Below are 19,221 nucleotides of genomic sequence, written 5' to 3'. Positions count from 1 at the left end.
GAAGCGACTGGGTGACTAATCTGCTCGATCCGCGACTGAACGCAGGCTAATGTGTTGAAAGAAGAACATCTGCCCGAGTGAGCCGACAAAGAACAAAACACACAACGAATGGAAAAGGAATTGGGGAAATATTAGTTTCCATTTTCTGCTTGAATTTCAGTCTTTTCCTTCCATTTTCGAATGGCTAAACTCTTCCTTAGAGACAACTTACATTTATGAGACAACACTGTGGCCAAACATGTGGAAATGTTCCAGAGATTTTCTCTGATTTCTTTTTCTGGGATCTTCTGAATGAAGGCAGTTTGTACAGCTGATGTCAGAAAATTAGGTGTTGTATCAGATATGTTGATTCAGTTCAAAGAGTCCATATGATATGACAAAAAGACACCTCAAGCAGCTTATTTTATAGTTGCCCAACAGCGTATTCACCCCCACAATCATGTGTACTTGTACTTTGCTGGGACGTGACTGTAGGTCTGTGCAGAAATGTACCTATAAAAAAACTCATTGAGCCTATAGCCATGCTAGCAGCTCTATTCAGCTCAGCTAAATGCTAATATCAACATGCTAACATGCTGAAGTTTAACAGGTAAAATGTTGACCATGTTCACCATCTTAGTTCACCATGTTAGCATGCTAATATTTGCTAATTAGCAGTAAATGCAGAGTAAAGCTGAGGCTGATGGGAATGTCATTAGTTTTCCAGGTATTTGGTTTGGGACAAATTAGACTGTCGACTTGAAGATGGTGCCGGACGACAAGTCTAAAAAAAAAATCATTAGGATTCGTCCTCTTTGCACCTTTGATATCGCTAATAATTTCATGAAATTCCAACCAGCAGTTGTTGAGATGTTTCACCAGCCTAAGTGTAAACCTCACGGGGGTGCACGATAATAAGTGAGTGAAAAGTAATTAAGACTCATCTTTTGAAGACCACGAATGAATGAATGTCTGAACAAAACTTACGGCATTCCCCCAATACTTGTTGAGACATTTCTCTCTTTTGGGCTGACCGACAGACGGACAGCGCTATTCCTACAGTCATGCTGCTAGCGAGGCTATAAATCCATCATCAGTACAACAGATAAAATAAAAGCATTCTGAGATAATCTTCTCTGTAAAACATCTATTCTGAAGAGTTGAACCTTGAACACCTTCCACTCAGGGGTGAATATGCTTTTGGACGACTACAATTTAAGCACAAAAAAAAAAAGCTCCAATATTGCAAAAAGAAACAAAGAAAGAAAAACATTCCAGCACAACCAGAGGCACCGTTAATGAACAGACCAGAGTTTGTTAATGCCCCGTACCCAACAAGAAGCCAGAAGTCATGTTCAGTTCACCAGACAAAGACAGACCCGAACTGACAGCCACCAAGCCAACGAATAACAGCATCACATTTCAGCCCAGACATGCTCCAGAAAGAAGAGATGCACTAGTCTAACTGTGAGGGGATGAAGGGGTTTCTGAGTCAGAAGCCCAGCAATTCCTCCCCAAAAATATTGAACTAGACTTGAGCGTAAATGTCAGACAGAGGTTTGTATTTCCTCCTAGAAAAATATTGGCAATGTGGGGATAAGTCACATCACAACAAAGAGATGCATACTCTGTTTAATTCCATATTAACATACAAAAAGCTCTTCAGCACTTCTTTGTAATGCAGCAAGCTTGTGCTTTTATCTCAGGATTTGTGGTATTTTCCTTAGCGATCCATCTGAAGGAGCAGGTTCATACTACAAATCCCTCCATTTCAAGGAAAAAAAAAGTTCCTTTAATGTTATTGTTTAATAAGCTCTCCTGTCTCAATCTGGGGACTTCCAATTTCTGAAATGGTAGCATCTATATCTTACAATGCCAATGATTTGATCTTTCAAAACAGTAAGTGGACTTGTCCCTGCTGAATTTGGATACAACATCATTTTGGCAGTTCAGGATTCAACAGAAATGTACATAATGCAAAGATCACCACTTCAAAAAGAGGATTCGTTTCCGTGTTGATTATGCTAGTCCAGCAGGTTCAGGAACAGAAAGCACTTATTCTGAAGACTAGGAAGACCTGAATATCTTTTCCTATAAAAAAGAAACACAGCCCAGATATAGTTTGTGTGTGTTGACATTGCAATATTGCAATTTCACATTTAGTGCTCACAGTTGACACACTTAACTCACGAATGAAAACTCAATCACTACACTTGACCGACACCACTGAAAACATCTGTTAGGCTACCGCGCCTGTTTGACCTCGTCCTCCATACCCGCTGAACACAACGTCAGCGTCTTTTCTGCCTGAGCTCGGGGATACAAGCGGGGACAGAGATGGGGGAGGGGAAGCTGGGATTGTTGGTTGGTAGGGGATGTTTGGTCATTGGTCAACTGGGAGAGGGTAGGACCTTCCCTGGGGTTGTCAGGGTTCCAGAAGGTTGGAGGACTTGGGAAGGTAAGTTTGGGTTTTAGTCACTAGGGGAAGGCTGCTGAGTTTTTCTTTGTACAAAAAACACAGTTTAAGTTGCAGGATTTGGAGGTTGGGGGTTTCTTTTTAAAGGCATCAGTACAAATCAAACGCAGTGCTCGTTGGATCATCGAACAACATCTGAAAATCACGTCCTCACAACTTTCCCGACTTCTGAGTAGAGCAGGAGCTGTGTCTGACACCTGTTTGATGTTCTGTTTGTGTTCAGATGACACTTAGCACAAACTAGGATTGAAGCATACTGAACCCTTTTCTGAGGGAGGAGAAATTAGATCGCTGATGGACAGGGGAAATTTGTCTTTTGGTCACGGGGGGGATGTTACAGCATTTGGTCTAAAGGATAGGTTTTTGTAGTCTGAAGACAGTTTAAATCATTGGTTGACAGGAAAGTAGGGACGCCAGTTTAAAGGTGCCAGAATGCTTCCAATGAAGTACTTGTCGGATGGCCCAGTATCTAAAAAACCTCTCCCCCCCCAGACCTTTCTGACATGCAGCTGAGGGGGGAGTGCATCTGTTAATTTTGTAACTTTCTTAAATTGACATTCCAACAAGGTGATGAGATTGTGAACAACTAAGAACTAAGAAATGTACTCCGTTATCGCCACATCAATGATTAATTAGATCTCGCTGCTCGTTACAACGGCTGGCTTTTCACGTTGCCGTCTAGTTTGGGCCTTCGGAACAGCACTTCATATAAATTAGTTCATCTGAAGCATTCTGAGCCGTTTTTTGGTGGACTGGGGAAGGTAATTCCCAAAGATTCATTGCACCTCGTTCTTCTCTACAATGACCAGTATTCAGCTGACACTTTGTACAAATTGGTTAACTTGAAGCATAATGAAACCTTCTAGCTGAAAGAATTTAGGTCACGTTGGATTGCTGGTTGACTGAGGAAGGTTAAAGTTAAGGTTTTAGTCACTAGAGGGAGGATACTGATACTGAACATGGTTCGAGTCACGGGTTGATGGGGAAGTTAGGGAAGTTGGTTTAAAGGTGTCAGTATGCTTCAAACAAAGTATTTGCTGGATGTCTGATACAGATTCCCATCTATGGAAACCAACGATCACACAGACTTAAAGCAGCGAGCGGCCAGGTGAGCTGCTATGAGAAAGTCAGCATGGTTTCAACTTCTCTTTTGATGTAGTGCAACACCACAAATTCGTTTGGGGACAAACTGATTCTGTGTGCTGTTATTTCTTTTTTTGAATTCATCACATCTGTCCCGTCAACAGCCAGCTTTTCACCTCTCATCTAGTCCGGCCGTTCAGAACAGCTATAAACACTTTCGCCTTTAGATGTGTTCATTCGACACGTAGCATGAACTAGTTCGTTTGAAGCATACTGAACCTTCGGTACACCACATTGGATCGTTGGTGAACTGGGGAAGGATGGGAAAGATTACAGGATTTTGCTGAGTAAAGATGGTTTAAGTTGTTTGTTAATGGGTAAGCTTGGGAAATCAGGGAAGTCAGTTTAAGATCAGTGGGAGCAGCGTTTAGGGGTTAGTTGACCGGGAAAGGTTTAGGGTTGTTGAAAGGAAGAGGTGATCAGGGTCATGGGATTGCAGAAGCTAAAGGTTGTTCACATTAAGTTTGTCGGGACGAGGGGATGAACAGGTTCTCTTTTCAGTACGCGTACTCTCTCAAAACACTGCTTTTTAGACCGGTAACCCCCGACAGATGTTTGGTTTCATGTTCTTGGTTTTCTCTGTACCCATGTGAGCCCATCTCCCCACCCCACAAGAGAACACAGGGGCCACTATAACAGGCACACACTGGTGTGATGATGAATTAAATCTCCCTTTGAGCATTCCCACCACTGATGTCTATCACTAATTGGCATGATGACACTGGTACGTAAGCCTTCCTGTACCCCAGCTTTGTGAGTGGAACAGCCTACGTCTTCCCAGAGCCATGTGACTTGGGCTGTATATCTACCATTGACACAGTCTGACAATACAATGCAAACAAACAACATTTATACAGATTGGCAACTTCAGGGCACCGTATGGTGCAAGCAAAAGTCATTTTTTTAATATATATGTTTGAATTCCCGCAACTCAAGAGACATAGCATTACTTTTTATTGTCCAAACTGCTGACAAGAGCTGGCAAAGAATGCTGGGAGGGTTCTGAGGTTTTGCTGTTGTTGTTGTTGCTGCCATCACTGTCAGTGATCTCCTCCTGTTTCTTCTCCACCGCTGTCTCTGGAGGGTTGACGGAAGCCATCTTGTTCTCAGAGTTGGCGGTGGCGGGGCAGCCTCCTGCGGGGCTGCGGTCAGGGCAGGCCGGCTCGGCCGTACCGTTGGTGGTGGCAACGGTCGGGACTGCTGAGGAAGCAGGAATGTCAACCGCCAGAGCCGCCTCAGTCTCAGGCTTGGCCGCAGCCTCCGCCTGGACACCGGTCCCCGTGTCACCCCCTCCGCCTTCCACCGCCCCGACACCAGGCTCTGCCTCACCCCCTGCCCCCACACCGGGGCTGTCATCCGCTGTTAGGCCCGCGCTGTCTTCTAGGACAGCCTGGCCGTCAGCGTCTCCTCCTGCTGCTGCGGTTGTCTGGTTGTTCCCTGCGGCTCCCTGCTCCTCTTGTTTGTTGCTTCCATCAGTGTTGCTGCTGGCTGAGGTGCTCCCAGCCTTCACTTTCTCCACAGAGTTGGCTTCTGGTGCAGCTGCAGAGCCGGCTGCCCCCTCGGCACTGTCCTGGACTCTGGCACTGAAGTCCTTACCCTCTGTCTCTGCCAGAGCTTGGTTGAAATTGAAGGCTTGGATGAGGCGAATCAGGTGTTTGATTTTCTCCAGGGAGAGCTGCATCTCTTTTTGACGAGCCAGGATGGTGTTTTTGGTCTCCATGCATTTCTGATGGAAGAACAACAACACACCAGATCTTACCGAGGGAACGGCAAAAAAATATTTATCAAGAAATAATTTATTTCCCCAAGTTCCTCTGTTTCTAGAAAAAGTCAGTCTTTATTACTACTTGCAGTGTGTCCTATCAGTTCACCTCATTTTGATTAGAAGACACTGTTTCTGTTTTGGAGGCCTGTAATAATGGCTGTGGTTCAATCGCTAACTATAGGGAATATATTTGGTACTAAAATTAATGACTACAGTGATTTAACAGAAAGATTCAGAGCTGAAATTAGATTTTGTGGCCTGAAGGTTGTGACCTGCAGCCTAATTAAACACCAGTCTGAAATGCCGTGTTTTGCTGCCTTCTTTGGTTAAATGCAACAAGCCTGAGACAGTGATGTCACAGGGTGCTGGAGTACACCTGTACATCACTGCAGCAGGGTGAGTTAATGTGTTAATGTTGGAGTTCTTCCCTTGTTTGAGGGTTAAGACACAGACCGTGAACTGTGACTCTGATGCATCTCTTTCTCCCTCGTTTCCTTTCTTTACTGTCTGAAGTCTAAAATGTCCCAATAAGTTTCACACCTGAAATTTTTATCATCCAGATTTGCCAGTTTTCCAGTTTTTCAGGGGGAAATTAAAAAGATTGCTGTGAAATGAAAGACTGCGGATAAATCCAAATGAAAAAAATAATTATTTGCCTGCAAGATGTACTGGTAAATCTGGTAAATGTACTGTCTGGCCCCCGGGCCTGCAGTTTGAGCCCCCTGAACGAGACAATCGGCAACACTGACTTTGGCCTTCGGTCAAGTTAATGATGGAGCTGATGTTAATTAGCAGAATCAGCTCATACTGGATATCTGCTGCAATGTTTGAGTGGTGGAATGTAACTGAGTACATTTACTCAAATACTGTACTGAAGCAAAAATTCGAGGTACTCGTACTTTACTTAAGAGTTTCCATTTGATCAGATTTAATATTTCTATCCCACTAGATTTCAGAAGGAAATTTTGCATTTTTTACTTCACTACATTTATAGGACAGCTTTAGTTATTAGTTACTTTGCAGATTACAATTTTTCATCCCTATTGTGTCCAGTGGAAACCAAACGCCTGCTGATGGGGGTGCTTGTGGGTGAGGTGGAGGTCAGACGTTGTCTGGTGGCCACAGCAGTGACTGTCTGCTACCGATGGGGACCAGAGCAGCTTAGGACTGTGTGAGAGCTGCCGGTGGCTTTAAACTAGAAGTATGAGAAGCATCATTATACAATCCAGCTTCAGTGCACCACCTCGACATCGGTGTTGTCAGAGTTCACGTACAGGTGCTCACATTGTGGTTTGCTTTTTGAGATCATGACGTTTGCGTGGGAAGTGTCACCTGGAGATTGTGATGAAGGATGAAGTGTTGAGAAAATTCTCGTCCTTCTTCAGCTAAATAAACTGTTCAAAAAGCCTCTTGGATCAGCTGGAATTGCATCGTCACAAAGCTGAAAACAGGCTGTTTTTCTGAGATACGAGGTTCTCACAGGACAAACATATGATGATCTTATAGAATATGATGCATCGCTGTAGATTAAACCAGCCAACAGGATATAAAGTAGTTCAAATGAGCTCAACCTGAAACATCTACAGCAGTAAAATGCAGCATTAATGCAGCAGGAATATTAATCCACAAACATCAGATATGATGAGAAACACTGACAGGAACAGTTTACTGATACATCAACACTCTACTTTAAGTACTTCAAGTACAATCTGATGATAATACTTTTACTTTAACTCCAGTCAGGCTTTGAATGCAGGACTTGTAGTTACAGTGGAGTATTTTCACAGTGTGTATTAGTACATTTACTGCAGTGACTAAACATTTCAGATTGGGGAGATTTGTTTGTCTCGGCTCTAGAGCGAAAGCTCACGCTGTCATTGTGTCGCTGAGCCGCTGGATTACGTTTCTCACCGTTATCGAGTTGCTGAGTTGTTTGACTCTCTGTTCGAGCTGCTCTCGCTCCAGTTTGAGTTCAGAGCTCCATTTCATCAGTTTCTGTTTCTCCTCTTCTTTAGCTGCAGCAGTGAACAACAAAACAACACTGTTAATGCCACCGTTCAACGTCCACATTCATCCTGGCAGATGTTTGGAAGGAGAAGATAATCTGAGGTCACCTTCTTTGTAAGCGATGTAGGAATGAACTATAGCCAGGGTACCGGGCCAGGGAATGGCCTCTTCTTTTTTCAGGATCTGGAAATAGAGACTCAGAGTTGTCATACAGGCTGCGACTTAGAGAAGACCTGAAGAAGACAAGTTTAGCCGCCACCCTGTGGTGAGGCTGAGAAGGGACAAGCAATGGAGTGGATGGATGTGAGATGCCAATCTGTACTGACACAATGAATGGGACAGAAGCACAACAAAACAATACTGCATCATGTATATGCTTACAAAGGATTGAACAGTCCTAATGTTCAGCACGGTGTCAGCAGAAGCAGTTTTTACAGTCAAGTACAGCTACCGGCCCTGATCGGCCCCTCTCTGGACCGCGGTACCCCCTTCCCCCTGACTCAGGATCAGTCTCGGCTGCTGCGGTTACCTGATCTTGACATTTTGGACAGATCCACATGCCTTTAGGAATGGTTTTCAGGGGTGGATCCAGGCAGTCCAGGTGATAAACACGAGAACACGTGTCGCACATGAGCAACTGGCCACTGCGTCTGCACACAGTGCAGAAATCCTCATGGATGTCTCCCTGTGAGGAAGAATTGGACCAATCAGTTTCCCTGGCCAGCTGAGCCCCACCAACCATCTGTGGAGAGGCAGGGGGAGGCACCATCATCTGGTTCGGTTTAGTTTACAGTTGGCCTTGTTTTAATGTCTAATGGACATGGTGTTAATTAACCCACAGAAAAGTTACTCGACAGTTGGGAGTTAGAATGTGTTCTAGTAGTAGTTATTAATGGATGCTCTGGGCTACAGGACACTGTTCACTTTGTAAGGCTGAATCAAAGTAAAAATCAACTGATGACTGATGGTAATCACATGGAGACGACAAACTAATGAGCGTGTTTGTGGAGGTCTCGGGGTGCAAATGATTGACAGAGCTACTGGGCCAATAGGACTGTGTGTGACGGGGTTCCAACCCTCTGAACTGTCCGTCTCCCCCATCGTTACTTACATCCCCAGAGCTGGGGCTGGGCAGGGGGAGGGGATGGACAGGGCTGGAGGGGGAGGTCGGGGTGAGGCTGCCCAGCTCCGGGACGCTGCTGTATTTGGGTGGGCGACCTGGGTGAAATGAGACAGACAACAAAGACGGAAAACAAAGAAAAAAAGAAAGATGGAGAGGGGGGAAGAAAACAAAAACAAACAGTCTGTATGACATACCTTGGAAAGGGAGTCTTCGTTGGCTAGCATGAGACAGGGGAGCGGTAAGGGAGGAAGAGGAGGAAGAGGAGGAGTCAGAAGCACAGACAGCAGTGTTAGTGCAGGAGACTGGCTCCACGCAAGCCCAAGCCGAGCACTAAACAACCTACTGCAGTCGTCAATGGAGCGCACAACACATGGATGAGTGTCAGATGTCAACACACCTCAGCCACCTGAGCCAGCCGCTGAGTCTCTTAGCGGCCGTCACCGGGGCTGCAGCCGCGGCTTTCGCCCCGTTCTCAGTCTGCATATTTGATTTGTTAAAGGATAACTTTCGTTTTTACAATCTGGACCTTATTTGTAGTATTAAATACGACCATTTACTCACCCAGACAACTTTGGTGGCATTTGGAGTCGTTTTGAAGAAATTAGCCCCAGAGGAGCGGTGCGTATATCCGTATAATGCGAGTACTCGGGGCATCCATGCGCAGCCTCTATATAATGCATAATCTGCGGCGAAACTCGTTCATATTCCAATATTTAGTTCTGATATGCTGGTGCTATTCCCCTCTGAGCCGGCGGTCGGCTAGTTTAGCTGTAGTTTGGCACAGCTATGGTTCGTTATTGCGTATTCGTAGCCGACCGCCGCAGAGTCAGCCGTGTTGTGGCTGGCTGCTCGCAGTGCCCGGCGTCCGGAAATGACATCATCCACGTCAGAGGTAGTTGTCTAGAGACGCCGGATGTTGATAACATGCCACCACTCGCCGCTCCTCTGGGGCTAATTCCTTCAAAACGACTCCAAATGCCACCAAAGTTGTCCGGGTGAGTAAATGATCGTATTTAATGCTACAAATAAAGTCCAGGTTGTAAAAAAACGAAAGTTATCCTTTAAGTTAAAATCCAGTCATTATTTACTGCAACGACTGACGCAAATCTGATTTTACTGTCTAACAACACTGGATCCTACGTGTCAAAGAAAAAGACAGACGTGATAAAGACGTGAACTGAGACTTTTTACAGTGTGCAAATCAACCTGTCAGAGCTCTCTGGAGGATAAACTCCACGCCGGAGACGCTGTTTATGTGACATGTCTCTACTGACACTGTTATATCTATCAAACTTTTATCCAGCTCCAACGCTCACAGTACATTCAGGCATCTCACCACGTCCTTCTGTCATACGAGCTCCCCCCAGGTTCCCAAAAGGTACATTCAGGCTGCTGGTGTGATCAGATCTGACACTGCGAGTTACATGTGATTTTAGTCTGTTCTCTGTAAAGTCAGATGGAGGTTGTGGAGACAGTATTTAGTGTTAAACCTCTTAAGTTAGTCACAGAACAGAAAGCAACCTGATAAGTGGAAACTTCTTGGAATCTTTTTTAGTGTGTTGAGGTGTGAAGTAATAAGAGCTCATTCGTGTCAGTCGTGTTATTCCCTGAAGTCCTGTTAACGTTCACAAAAGTCTGTGAAAGCAGACGAACTGTTGATTTAAAACAGCACTCGGATAAAAGCGACACGCTCAAACACTTTGTTTCTATCACTGAAGCAGCTACAAGCAGTTTTTAGCCGGTTATGAGACAGCCTCAGTTTTATTCTGACGCGTCTCTATGGCGACACAAGCAAACGAGAGGCGGTGGGAGCAGATTCCTCTTCGCTGTTCGATTGTTCAGGTGACATTACGTCGTTATGTGGTAGAAGACGGGTGAAAACACAGCGGCCGCTCATTCAACAGACGGAGTAAACTGCGGGATTTGAAAGCTGATCCTGATTGGCCGGCTTCGTCGTTCACAGGTGTGTCATCTGAGGAACGTTGATGAATTAGTATTAGCGAGCGAGGCTTCCATGTAATCCAGGTTTACTCTGCTTCAGCATCATCGTGTTACAGTTATTATAATCAGAACTACAGAGGAGCGTCTTTCTTTACTTGCTTCCAACACAAACAAACGTGCAACTCATACCGCTTTTGTCCACAGGGGGCGCCAAAATCAACACAACATGAAAGCTCCTTGTAGCTGCTTTAACTTGTGGTGTTCAACACATATTTTAGGTGAATGTGTGAGGACTGAAGCTGATTCAGGTACTTCTGCTTTAGCAAGCAAATTCCTACAATTCCCAGGGTGCCTTTCAGCAGTTCCCATGGAGGAGAACAGGTGTGAAGGTTCAACCGGATTTATACTTCTTCATCAAGGTGTTCCAGAGCTTATAAACAACCACAGAGCAGGAAGTGATTCACTGTGTGTCTCAGCTGCAGCCAAAGTTCATTCTCATTACTTCTAAAGGAAATGGTTCATCTTTGAAATGTCAGAACATCTAAAAATGTCTGGTTTTGTTTGCTCATTGACATTTTTAACCCTCACTAACCACAGTCACGTCTGTATTTTAGATTGTGCGTTTCTCTGAGTAAACTGTGCCCACCTGTGTTCACTGCTGCACTGATTCTACATCCTGAGAGATCAACTTCCCTTCTTTGAAAAGGAAAACATACTGAGAAACACGCAGCAGTTGAAATATTTTCCTTGTATATTTCTTGTTTCGTCTCTTTTTGTTCTCAGGCGGCTCAGGTAAGCTCTGCAGCGTTGTGACAAACAAGTATAAACCCGGCTTTAGACATTAAACCTCACTGAAGCAACAGGAAACAGGAAGCAGGAGAAGGAGGGAAGAAGACTTGTTTTACAGCATGTTATTAGTACTGAGCAACATGTTCATCTCTATTCTCCTGCACATCTCCTGTGTATCTACTCTACTGACTCGACCAGCATCAATAAAGCTGCTGCTCTCCTCTTTCTGCCGCGCTCTGCTGGATGTTGGCCTTTACTTCCTGGCTCTACTGTACCTCTACCTGATTCTATTCTCTTGTATCTCTCTCTGTTTCTGTCTCTGTCTCCAGTTTGTTTCTACCAGTTGTTGCTGGTCTACCAGCAGCAGCTGCTGGTCTTTGACCTGTGGATCAGTATTTCATACGGACCTCTCTTCCTGGTCCCCTGGTGCAAAGGGCTGTTCAGGTAACTCACTGCACTCTTTTTCCTCTGAAACAGAAGTGGAAAAAACATGTCAGTTTAGTATTAATGTGTCTAATGGATTTTATTCACAGCACTGAACCTACAGAGTCCGTCCGGACGCCTGATGAAAGAACATGAAATATGTTTAATTTGTCTAAATGTCACAAACGACGTTCAGTGAAGTAAACGTGAGCTGGAAAACAAACATTTCATGTGAATAAACCCAGCTGGACAACATGAAAATCTGAACAAACTGTCTTTTTAAAGTGTCACCTCTCTCCTTCGACATCAGTAATGTGTGCATGTCTGTTTAAAACGTATTTCGCCGTGGTTTGTACCTCGGGCTCAAACACGGCGCCGCTGTACACCGGGTTGGCCGTCGTTCTCCTCTTCCTCTCTTGTCGTTTGCTCTGAATTTCTGGAATCAAAACATAAGAGTGTGAGGGCGAAACCTTCGAGCAGCGGCTTCGGATCCTCAAGTTATTCAAACGGCCGCTCACCTTCCAGGTGGTCGTGTGTTACGAGGCCCAGAGACACCATGAAGGCCAGTTTCTAGAAGAGAAAAACAGTGTTATCATCAGAACAGCAGAGACACTGAACTCATCGCAGGCCACTCGTCTCTCTGCGGTACCTCTGGGTTCTCCTCTTTCTTGGGTCTGGGAGGAGGAGGAGGAGACAGCGGAGGAGTGGAGGAAGAGGGGAGGCTGACGACGGCCTTCTGCTCTGCGCCGCCTCCTGATTTAACAGTCTGCTGAGAGGAGAGGAAGACGACAGCAGCTGTAAGTCATCGTTTCCGACACGCCTTCAAACGCACCATCGAAACAAAAACGCCCACAACGATGATGAAGAAGAACATACATAATGTGTTGTTTTATGTGTTGTGTAGATGTATATGTGGTACATACACTCACCGGCCACTTTATTAGGTACACCTGTCCAACTGCTCGTTAACACAAATTTCTACACACATGGCAGCAACTCAATGCATTTAGACACGTAGACATGGTGAAGACGATCTGCTGCAGTTCAAACCGAGCATCAGAACGGGGAAGAAAGGTGATTTAAGTTACCTTGAACGTGGCATGGTTGTTGGTGCCAGACGGGCTGGTCTGAGTATTTCAGAAACTATCTCCAGGGTTTACAGACAATGGTCCGAAAAAGAGAAAATATCTCGTGAGCGGCACTTCTGTGGGCGTTGCTGTGTGTTGATGCCAGAGGTCAGAGGAGAACGGACAGACTGGTTCGAGCTGATAGAAAGGCAACAGTAACTCAAATAACCACTCGTTACAACCGTGGTTTGCAGAAGAGCATCTCTGAACGCACAACATGTCCAACCTTGAGATAAATGGGCTCCAGCAGCAGAAGACCACACCGCGTGCCCCTCCTGTCAGCTAAGAACAGGAAACTGAGGCTACAATTCACACAGGCTCAACAAAACTGGACAACAGAAGAAAAGGAAAAACGTTGCCTGGTCTGATGAGTCTCAGATGGTAGGCTCAGAATTTGGCGTCAACAACATGAAAGCATGGATCCATCCTGCCTTGTGTCAACGGTTCAGGCTGGTGGTGGTGTAATGGTGCGGGGGATATTGAATTGAGCATTGTTTCAATGCCACAGCCTACCTGAGTATTGTTGCTGACCATGTCCATCCCTCTATGACCACAGTGTACCATCTTCTGATGGCTACTTCCAGCAGGATAACGCACCATGTCATAAAGCTCGAATGATCTCAGATTGGTTTTTTGAACATGACAATGAGTTCACTGTACTCAAATGGCCTCCACAGCCACCAGATATCAATCCAATAGAGCACCTTTGGGATGTGGTGGAAGGGGAGATTCACATCATGGATGTGCAGCCGACAAATCTGCAGCAACTACGTGATGCTGTCACGTCAACATGGACCGAACTCTCTGAGTAATGTTTCCAGTACCTGTTGAATCCATGCCACGAAGAATTAAGGCAGTTCTGAAGGCAAAAGGGGGTCCAACCCGGTACTAGCAAGGTGTACCTAATAAAGTGGCCGATGAGTGTATATGTGTGTGTGTGTGTGTGTGTGTGTGTGTGTGTGTGTGTAGTGCTCCTACCTTGGGCTCAGTGGTCAGGCTGCTGATCTGGATCGGGGCAGGTGTTGGGGCAGGGATAGGGGTGGGGTTGGGTGCCTGGGCGGGGCTGGCGAGGCGGGTGGGGGTAGCAGAGACCGGCGTGGTGATGACAATGCCCGTCAGGGGGGTGGAGCTGGTCTTACTGCAGGGCTGCCCGTTAACGATGCGGACCTGGTGGATGGGAGCCGCCGACGGCAGCGAGGACGACAGCTTGGTGGCCAACATGACGGGCCTCTGGAGCAGCTGGGGGGCCGCCATCATGGGCGGGGGAGGGGCCGGGGCGATGGGGACGTTGGTGGGTGTGGCCGGTTTTGGCCTGACCTGGTGACAACAGACGGCCAATCAGAAAACAACACCACAAAGACCGAACGCTGGTTAATGTCACTGTGGAGCTCTCACTGCTTTACTGCTACTACTAGTACAAATACTACTGTTTCTGCTAGTACTGCCACTGATACCTCTACTGGTACACGACTATACAACTCCAGTACATATACTACTACTACTACAACTATCATCAGCTACTATTCATGCTGCTACTTTAAGTGTACAACCAACATATTTTGTAAGTTTTAAGCTAAAATTTAATGAGAACTATGTTGTGATGACACGAGCAGGATGTTTTTGTAAGAAGCATTAAAATTCCTGCCCAACAATCACAGTTACTAATACTACTAATACTAAACTATGATACACACTGCATGCTTCTTCTGTAAAAACACGCCGTGCACCCCTGCATTGCATTGTGGGTGTTTACAGCATGTTCCCACTTCATCAAACCTCTGTGATGAAACTCAGCATAGTTTAGTTTAAAGTTGCAGAAACAGGTATTTAACAATCATAGTTGATTTAAAGCAAACACAACCTCATTGTGAATGAAGGTCTGTCTGACAAAGCTACACCCACAGACTTCTCCTCTAATGCTTCATGTTCCCCAAATCCCCCTGAGCAACAGTCCAAAATCCAAAGACATTCAGCTCAGCACTTAAAAAATAAAACTAAAAATATTGTTCAATTATCAGGATAGTTGCTGATTGACTGAGGGATTAATCAACTAATCTGCTGCTGCTCTACTACCTGTACACACATGTTGTTAAAGGATAACTTTCGTTTTTTACAACCTGGACCTTATTTGTAGAATTAAATACGACCATTTACTCCTCCAGACAACTTTGGTGGCATTTGGAGTCGTTTTTGAAGAAATTAGCCCCAGAGGAGCGGCGAGTATATCCGTATAATGCGAGTACTCGGGGCATCCATGCGCAGCCTCTATATAACGCATAATCTGCGGCGAAACTCGTTCATATTCCAATATTTAGTTATGATATGCTGGTGCTATTCCCCTCTGAGCCCGTGGTGGCATGTTATCAACATCCGGCGTCTCTAGACAACGACCTCTGACGTGGATGATGTCATTTCCGAACGCCGGGCACTGCAAGCAGCCAGCCACAACACGGCTGACTCTGCGGCGGTCGGCTACGAATACGCAATAACGAACCATAGCTGTGCCAAACTACAGCTAAACTAGCCGACCGCCGGCTCAGAGGGGAATAGCACCAGCATATCAGAACTAAATATTGGAATATGAACGAGTTTCGCCGCAGATTATGCGTTATATAGAGGCTGCGCATGGATGCCCCGAGTACTCGCATTATACGGATATACGCGCCGCTCCTCTGGGGCTAATTTCTTCAAAACGACTCCAAATGCCACCAAAGTTGTCTAAGTGAGTAAATGGTCGTATTCAATGCTACAAATAAGGTCCAGGTTGTAAAAAACGAAAGTTATCCTTTAATGTGGCCTCAGCTGGTGTGATGCTGGAGGGTCTCTTGGATAAATATAGAGCCTTTTATCGGCATATCAGACGTGTTATCGTATCAGAGAGGACAGAAGAGTTCAGTTTGTGTTCAATAAGCGCTGTAAACTCTGAAAGTAACCCTTAAAATATAAACACAGCCTCATTGTGAATGAAGGCGTGAGCTGCGACCTGGTCTGTAATCCTTGTTGATTTATAGTTACTATGGACACAAATACTACTACCACAAGTCCAAGTACTACTACTGCTGCTTGCTACTACCAACTGCTAATACAGCGACTACTAATAGTGATCCAGCTACTGAACCAGCCAGAGCTCCCAGTGGCATCACTCAGCACAGGTAAACACCACCAACATGTTTCCACTTAGAGGGTTAAAACACACCAACAGCCAGGAACACAAAATACCAAGAAGCTGCAGGAAAACAAGCTCTCACCACAACAGGTAAACACACACACGCACGCACACACACACACATTCACAGGCAGGAAACCTTCAAAACAACCCGCTCACAGGTCAGTTGGAAACTTAAAAGAGCACAACAAGAGGAGAAGAGATGAGTAGAGGCAGCACAGAGCAAACAATGTTTTAGTGCCACGGAGCAAGGCATGAGTGTTTGCTTTAGTGCACTCCTGCCCTCTGCTGGAGAGTGAGCGAGCCACACACACTGGTCTGAGGGGGTTAGGGTTTGGAGGCGGGTCTTACAAGGACGCACCTGTGGCTGAAAGGTGGGTCGAGGCGTCAGTCTAGGAGGAGGGACAAACTGAGGAACTTTGATTGGCTGGGCGGTGGTGGTGGTGGTGGCCTGCACCTGAGACAAAACCACAGCAGATGTGGATCCGTGCCGCTATGACACTGACATGTCTGCTGCTGTTACACCGACACGTCTGCTGCTGTTACACCGACACGTCTGCTGCTGTTACACCAACACGTCTGCTGCTGTTACACCGACACCCTCTGCTGCTGTTACACCGACACGTCTGCAGCTGTTACACTAACACGTCTGCTGCTGTTACACCGACACGTCTGCTGCTGTTACACCGACACCCTCTGCTGCTGTTACACCGACACGTCTGCAGCTGTTACACTAACACGTCTGCTGCTGTTACACGGACACCCTCTGCTGCTGTTACACCGACACCCTCTGCTGCTGTTACGCCGACACCCTCTGCTGCTGTTACACCGACACTTCTGCCGCTGTTACGCTAACAAATCTGACTCGCTGCTGCTGTTACGCTGACACATCTGACACGTCTGCCACTGTTACACTGACGTCTGATACTATATTTCACACTTGCCTAATCAGGACATTGTCATTATATTGTCGTTAGAAAAGTACTAGTCCTCTGTTGTTTTACATGAACACGTGGCTACACGAGATAAAATGGAGCTACTTGACTGTTACTGGTGCTGTTAGTTTGGCTGCTAAAAGGCCACCACTTACACCACAGCGTGCTCGAGCTCTTGATCAGAGAAACATCCTTCACTTAGAGCAGGGACACTTTTCAACTCTCTAACCCCCCCTGAAGGCAGTTTTAAAAACTACAGGTCAACAGACTGCCATCATAATGCTTGTCTACACTCAGTAGCTCTCCTCAGCTCTACAGATGACAACACATACTGTACAATAAGTCAGATTAGAGGAAGGCGATGATAATGCACAGCGGCGGGAACTGGATGGTCTTACCACCATGGCGTTCTTGGATACCAGTCGCACGGGTTCCGAGCTCTGATTGGTCAGCTTGCTGGCCACCTGCAGGTTGATGGGGGCGTTCTGCGAGTCGGGTTTGGTGATAGCCGTGGCTACCATAGCGACAGTGGGCGGGCGTTGTGGCAGGACAGAACCGGGCAGGGCGGGCGTGGCGGCAGCTTTCAGCACCAGAGGTAGAGTCTTCGTGGTGAGGACCGGTGTGACTGTCAGAGTCTGCTGAGGGAGAATTTAACTCATGAGGCAAAGCAGAGGGAGGCAAAAGGAACTCACTCTGAGTCTACTCATGCTCATCTGTTCTACAATATTCAGAGATTATGAATATAATATTCCAACTACCAATTTCCAACATTTCCCAGCATGCAATTTGATAACTGAAGGGTTGTGAGCTTGTTGCATTACATTGCAGCTACTTTCTCTCCGTATGACCCCTGGAATGTGAATGTGAATTTCAGTATCAGACACAAAAACGTGACTTTATTACTGAAGATTTCAACATTTCCTGGTTTCACAGGATGTCAGTAAATTTATGTCATTTACCTTGAAGAATTTAATGTGCAAATTAGTTGTCAGGACACATCTGTAGTGCCATCCAATCAAAGAAAATCAGTGCAGCATCACAAGCTAGCCACATCTTGCGTCACTGTTCTGTATAGGGTGTGTATTGATTTTAAAAATGTATTATTTTCTCATAAACAATTAGCTGCATAAACCTGACCAAAGCCCGTTGGTTCAAGGTAAATCAAAAGCTAAAAGCTCACAGCAGTGTAATATTAAATCTAGAGTCAAAGAGAGAAGGTGTGTGTGTGTGTGTGTGTGTGTTTCCTACCTGCTGTAGTCCTCCAGGTATCTGCTGGCTCTGCAGCAGGTTAGCTGGCTTGATGTCGCCGCCTGCTGGAGGAGTTTGGACATGCAGCTGCAGCTTTGCCTCTGGCTCCTGCTTCACCAACAGCTCCTTCCTCAGCTGTTCCACCACCTTTTTCTGCAGTAGAAGAAAAGAGGAGAGAACGAGAAGTTAAACAAAGACAAACCATGGCTAAAAGTTAACAACAGCGCTTTGCATTCCCTCAACTCTCTCAAAGTTGTTTCAGAGGGGTGAATGATGTGCTGTAAAGCAGTCCATTTAACTTTAGCTGATGTACTAAAATCCATGTGTCCATTGTTTAAGCTGCTTATCCTGGAGGTTGTGGGAGAAACAACACTTATACCTGCATGCGATGCGTTAGAGAAGCAGCAAACACCCAACCGAATTCACATTCCATTATGATATACATCAAGAGAAATATTAAAACAGATTTAGACTTCCTGTTGAACAGAATCGGACATAGTGAGGCAATCTTTATTCTTTATATTTATATAGGCTGTAGATCTGACTTCATGGATGTTATTCTCTATCTTATATCTTGTCAACTAACTTAAATCAACAACATGTAAGTGCATCTCTCGGGACTGTCTGATTTCCTGTCCGTGGCTCTCAGCTCATTGGTTCCTGCTGAAGACGGACATTTTTAAAAACATCTCACAAATATTTGGTTTCATGTTTGAAAATGTTCATTAATCTCCTCAAACAGCTGCTCACTGTAGCGTTTAATCAAACAAACGGGAGGAAACACAGCTTTTGCTGGGACTATTTTCAGCGGCGGATGAATCCACATTTGGTGCTGCAGTGTTTGTGGCAGCAGGACGGTGTGTGTGTGACTGAGTCAAAAAACAACTACAGTGTGTGTGTTCATGGTGATGAAGGAACAACAGTGAGGCTCACTGATGTGTTTTAATAGAGCTCTGTGGCTCAGAGGAAGCAGATCGATCAGTCTGTGATCCACAGAACTGTTAGCAAGTTAGCGGTTAGCATTCGCTGTCTGAGTCTGAACATGAGATCTAGATACATTCTTGAAGGAAATGTTAGAAGAGGCTGTTAAATCTAGTCT

General features: G+C 45.6%; 1 protein-coding gene across 5 annotated transcripts in view; it reads right to left on the bottom strand.

The window, feature by feature from the left end:
* Positions 1 to 1,220: 1,220 nt before the first annotated feature.
* Positions 1,221 to 19,221, bottom strand: part of phf21ab (PHD finger protein 21Ab) — a 31,254-nt gene continuing 13,253 nt past the window's right edge. Inside the window, exons 7-19 of one of the 5 annotated variants that reach the window (XM_041939432.1) lie at positions 18,123 to 18,275; positions 17,273 to 17,512; positions 16,301 to 16,396; positions 13,752 to 14,090; positions 12,296 to 12,415; positions 12,165 to 12,216; positions 12,003 to 12,082; positions 11,631 to 11,691; positions 8,482 to 8,588; positions 7,900 to 8,055; positions 7,478 to 7,553; positions 7,275 to 7,378; positions 1,221 to 5,324 (exon numbers count right to left, since the gene is read on the bottom strand). In XM_041939432.1, coding sequence (XP_041795366.1) covers positions 4,545 to 5,324; positions 7,275 to 7,378; positions 7,478 to 7,553; positions 7,900 to 8,055; positions 8,482 to 8,588; positions 11,631 to 11,691; positions 12,003 to 12,082; positions 12,165 to 12,216; positions 12,296 to 12,415; positions 13,752 to 14,090; positions 16,301 to 16,396; positions 17,273 to 17,512; positions 18,123 to 18,275 — 2,364 coding nt within the window. In that variant the 3' untranslated portion in view covers positions 1,221 to 4,544. The remainder of the gene's footprint in view (positions 5,325 to 7,274; positions 7,379 to 7,477; positions 7,554 to 7,899; positions 8,056 to 8,481; positions 8,589 to 11,630; positions 11,692 to 12,002; positions 12,083 to 12,164; positions 12,217 to 12,295; positions 12,416 to 13,751; positions 14,091 to 16,300; positions 16,397 to 17,272; positions 17,513 to 18,122; positions 18,276 to 19,221) is intronic. The other 4 variants (XM_041939434.1, XM_041939433.1, XM_041939435.1 and 1 more) reach the window with 4 other exon arrangements.

The sequence above is a fragment of the Chelmon rostratus genome, chromosome 6 (genome assembly GCF_017976325.1).
Source record: "Chelmon rostratus isolate fCheRos1 chromosome 6, fCheRos1.pri, whole genome shotgun sequence".
NCBI lineage: Eukaryota > Metazoa > Chordata > Actinopteri > Chaetodontiformes > Chaetodontidae > Chelmon > Chelmon rostratus.
Note: the sequence above shows the minus strand (reverse complement) of the source record. Positions and strands in the feature narration are given on the sequence as shown.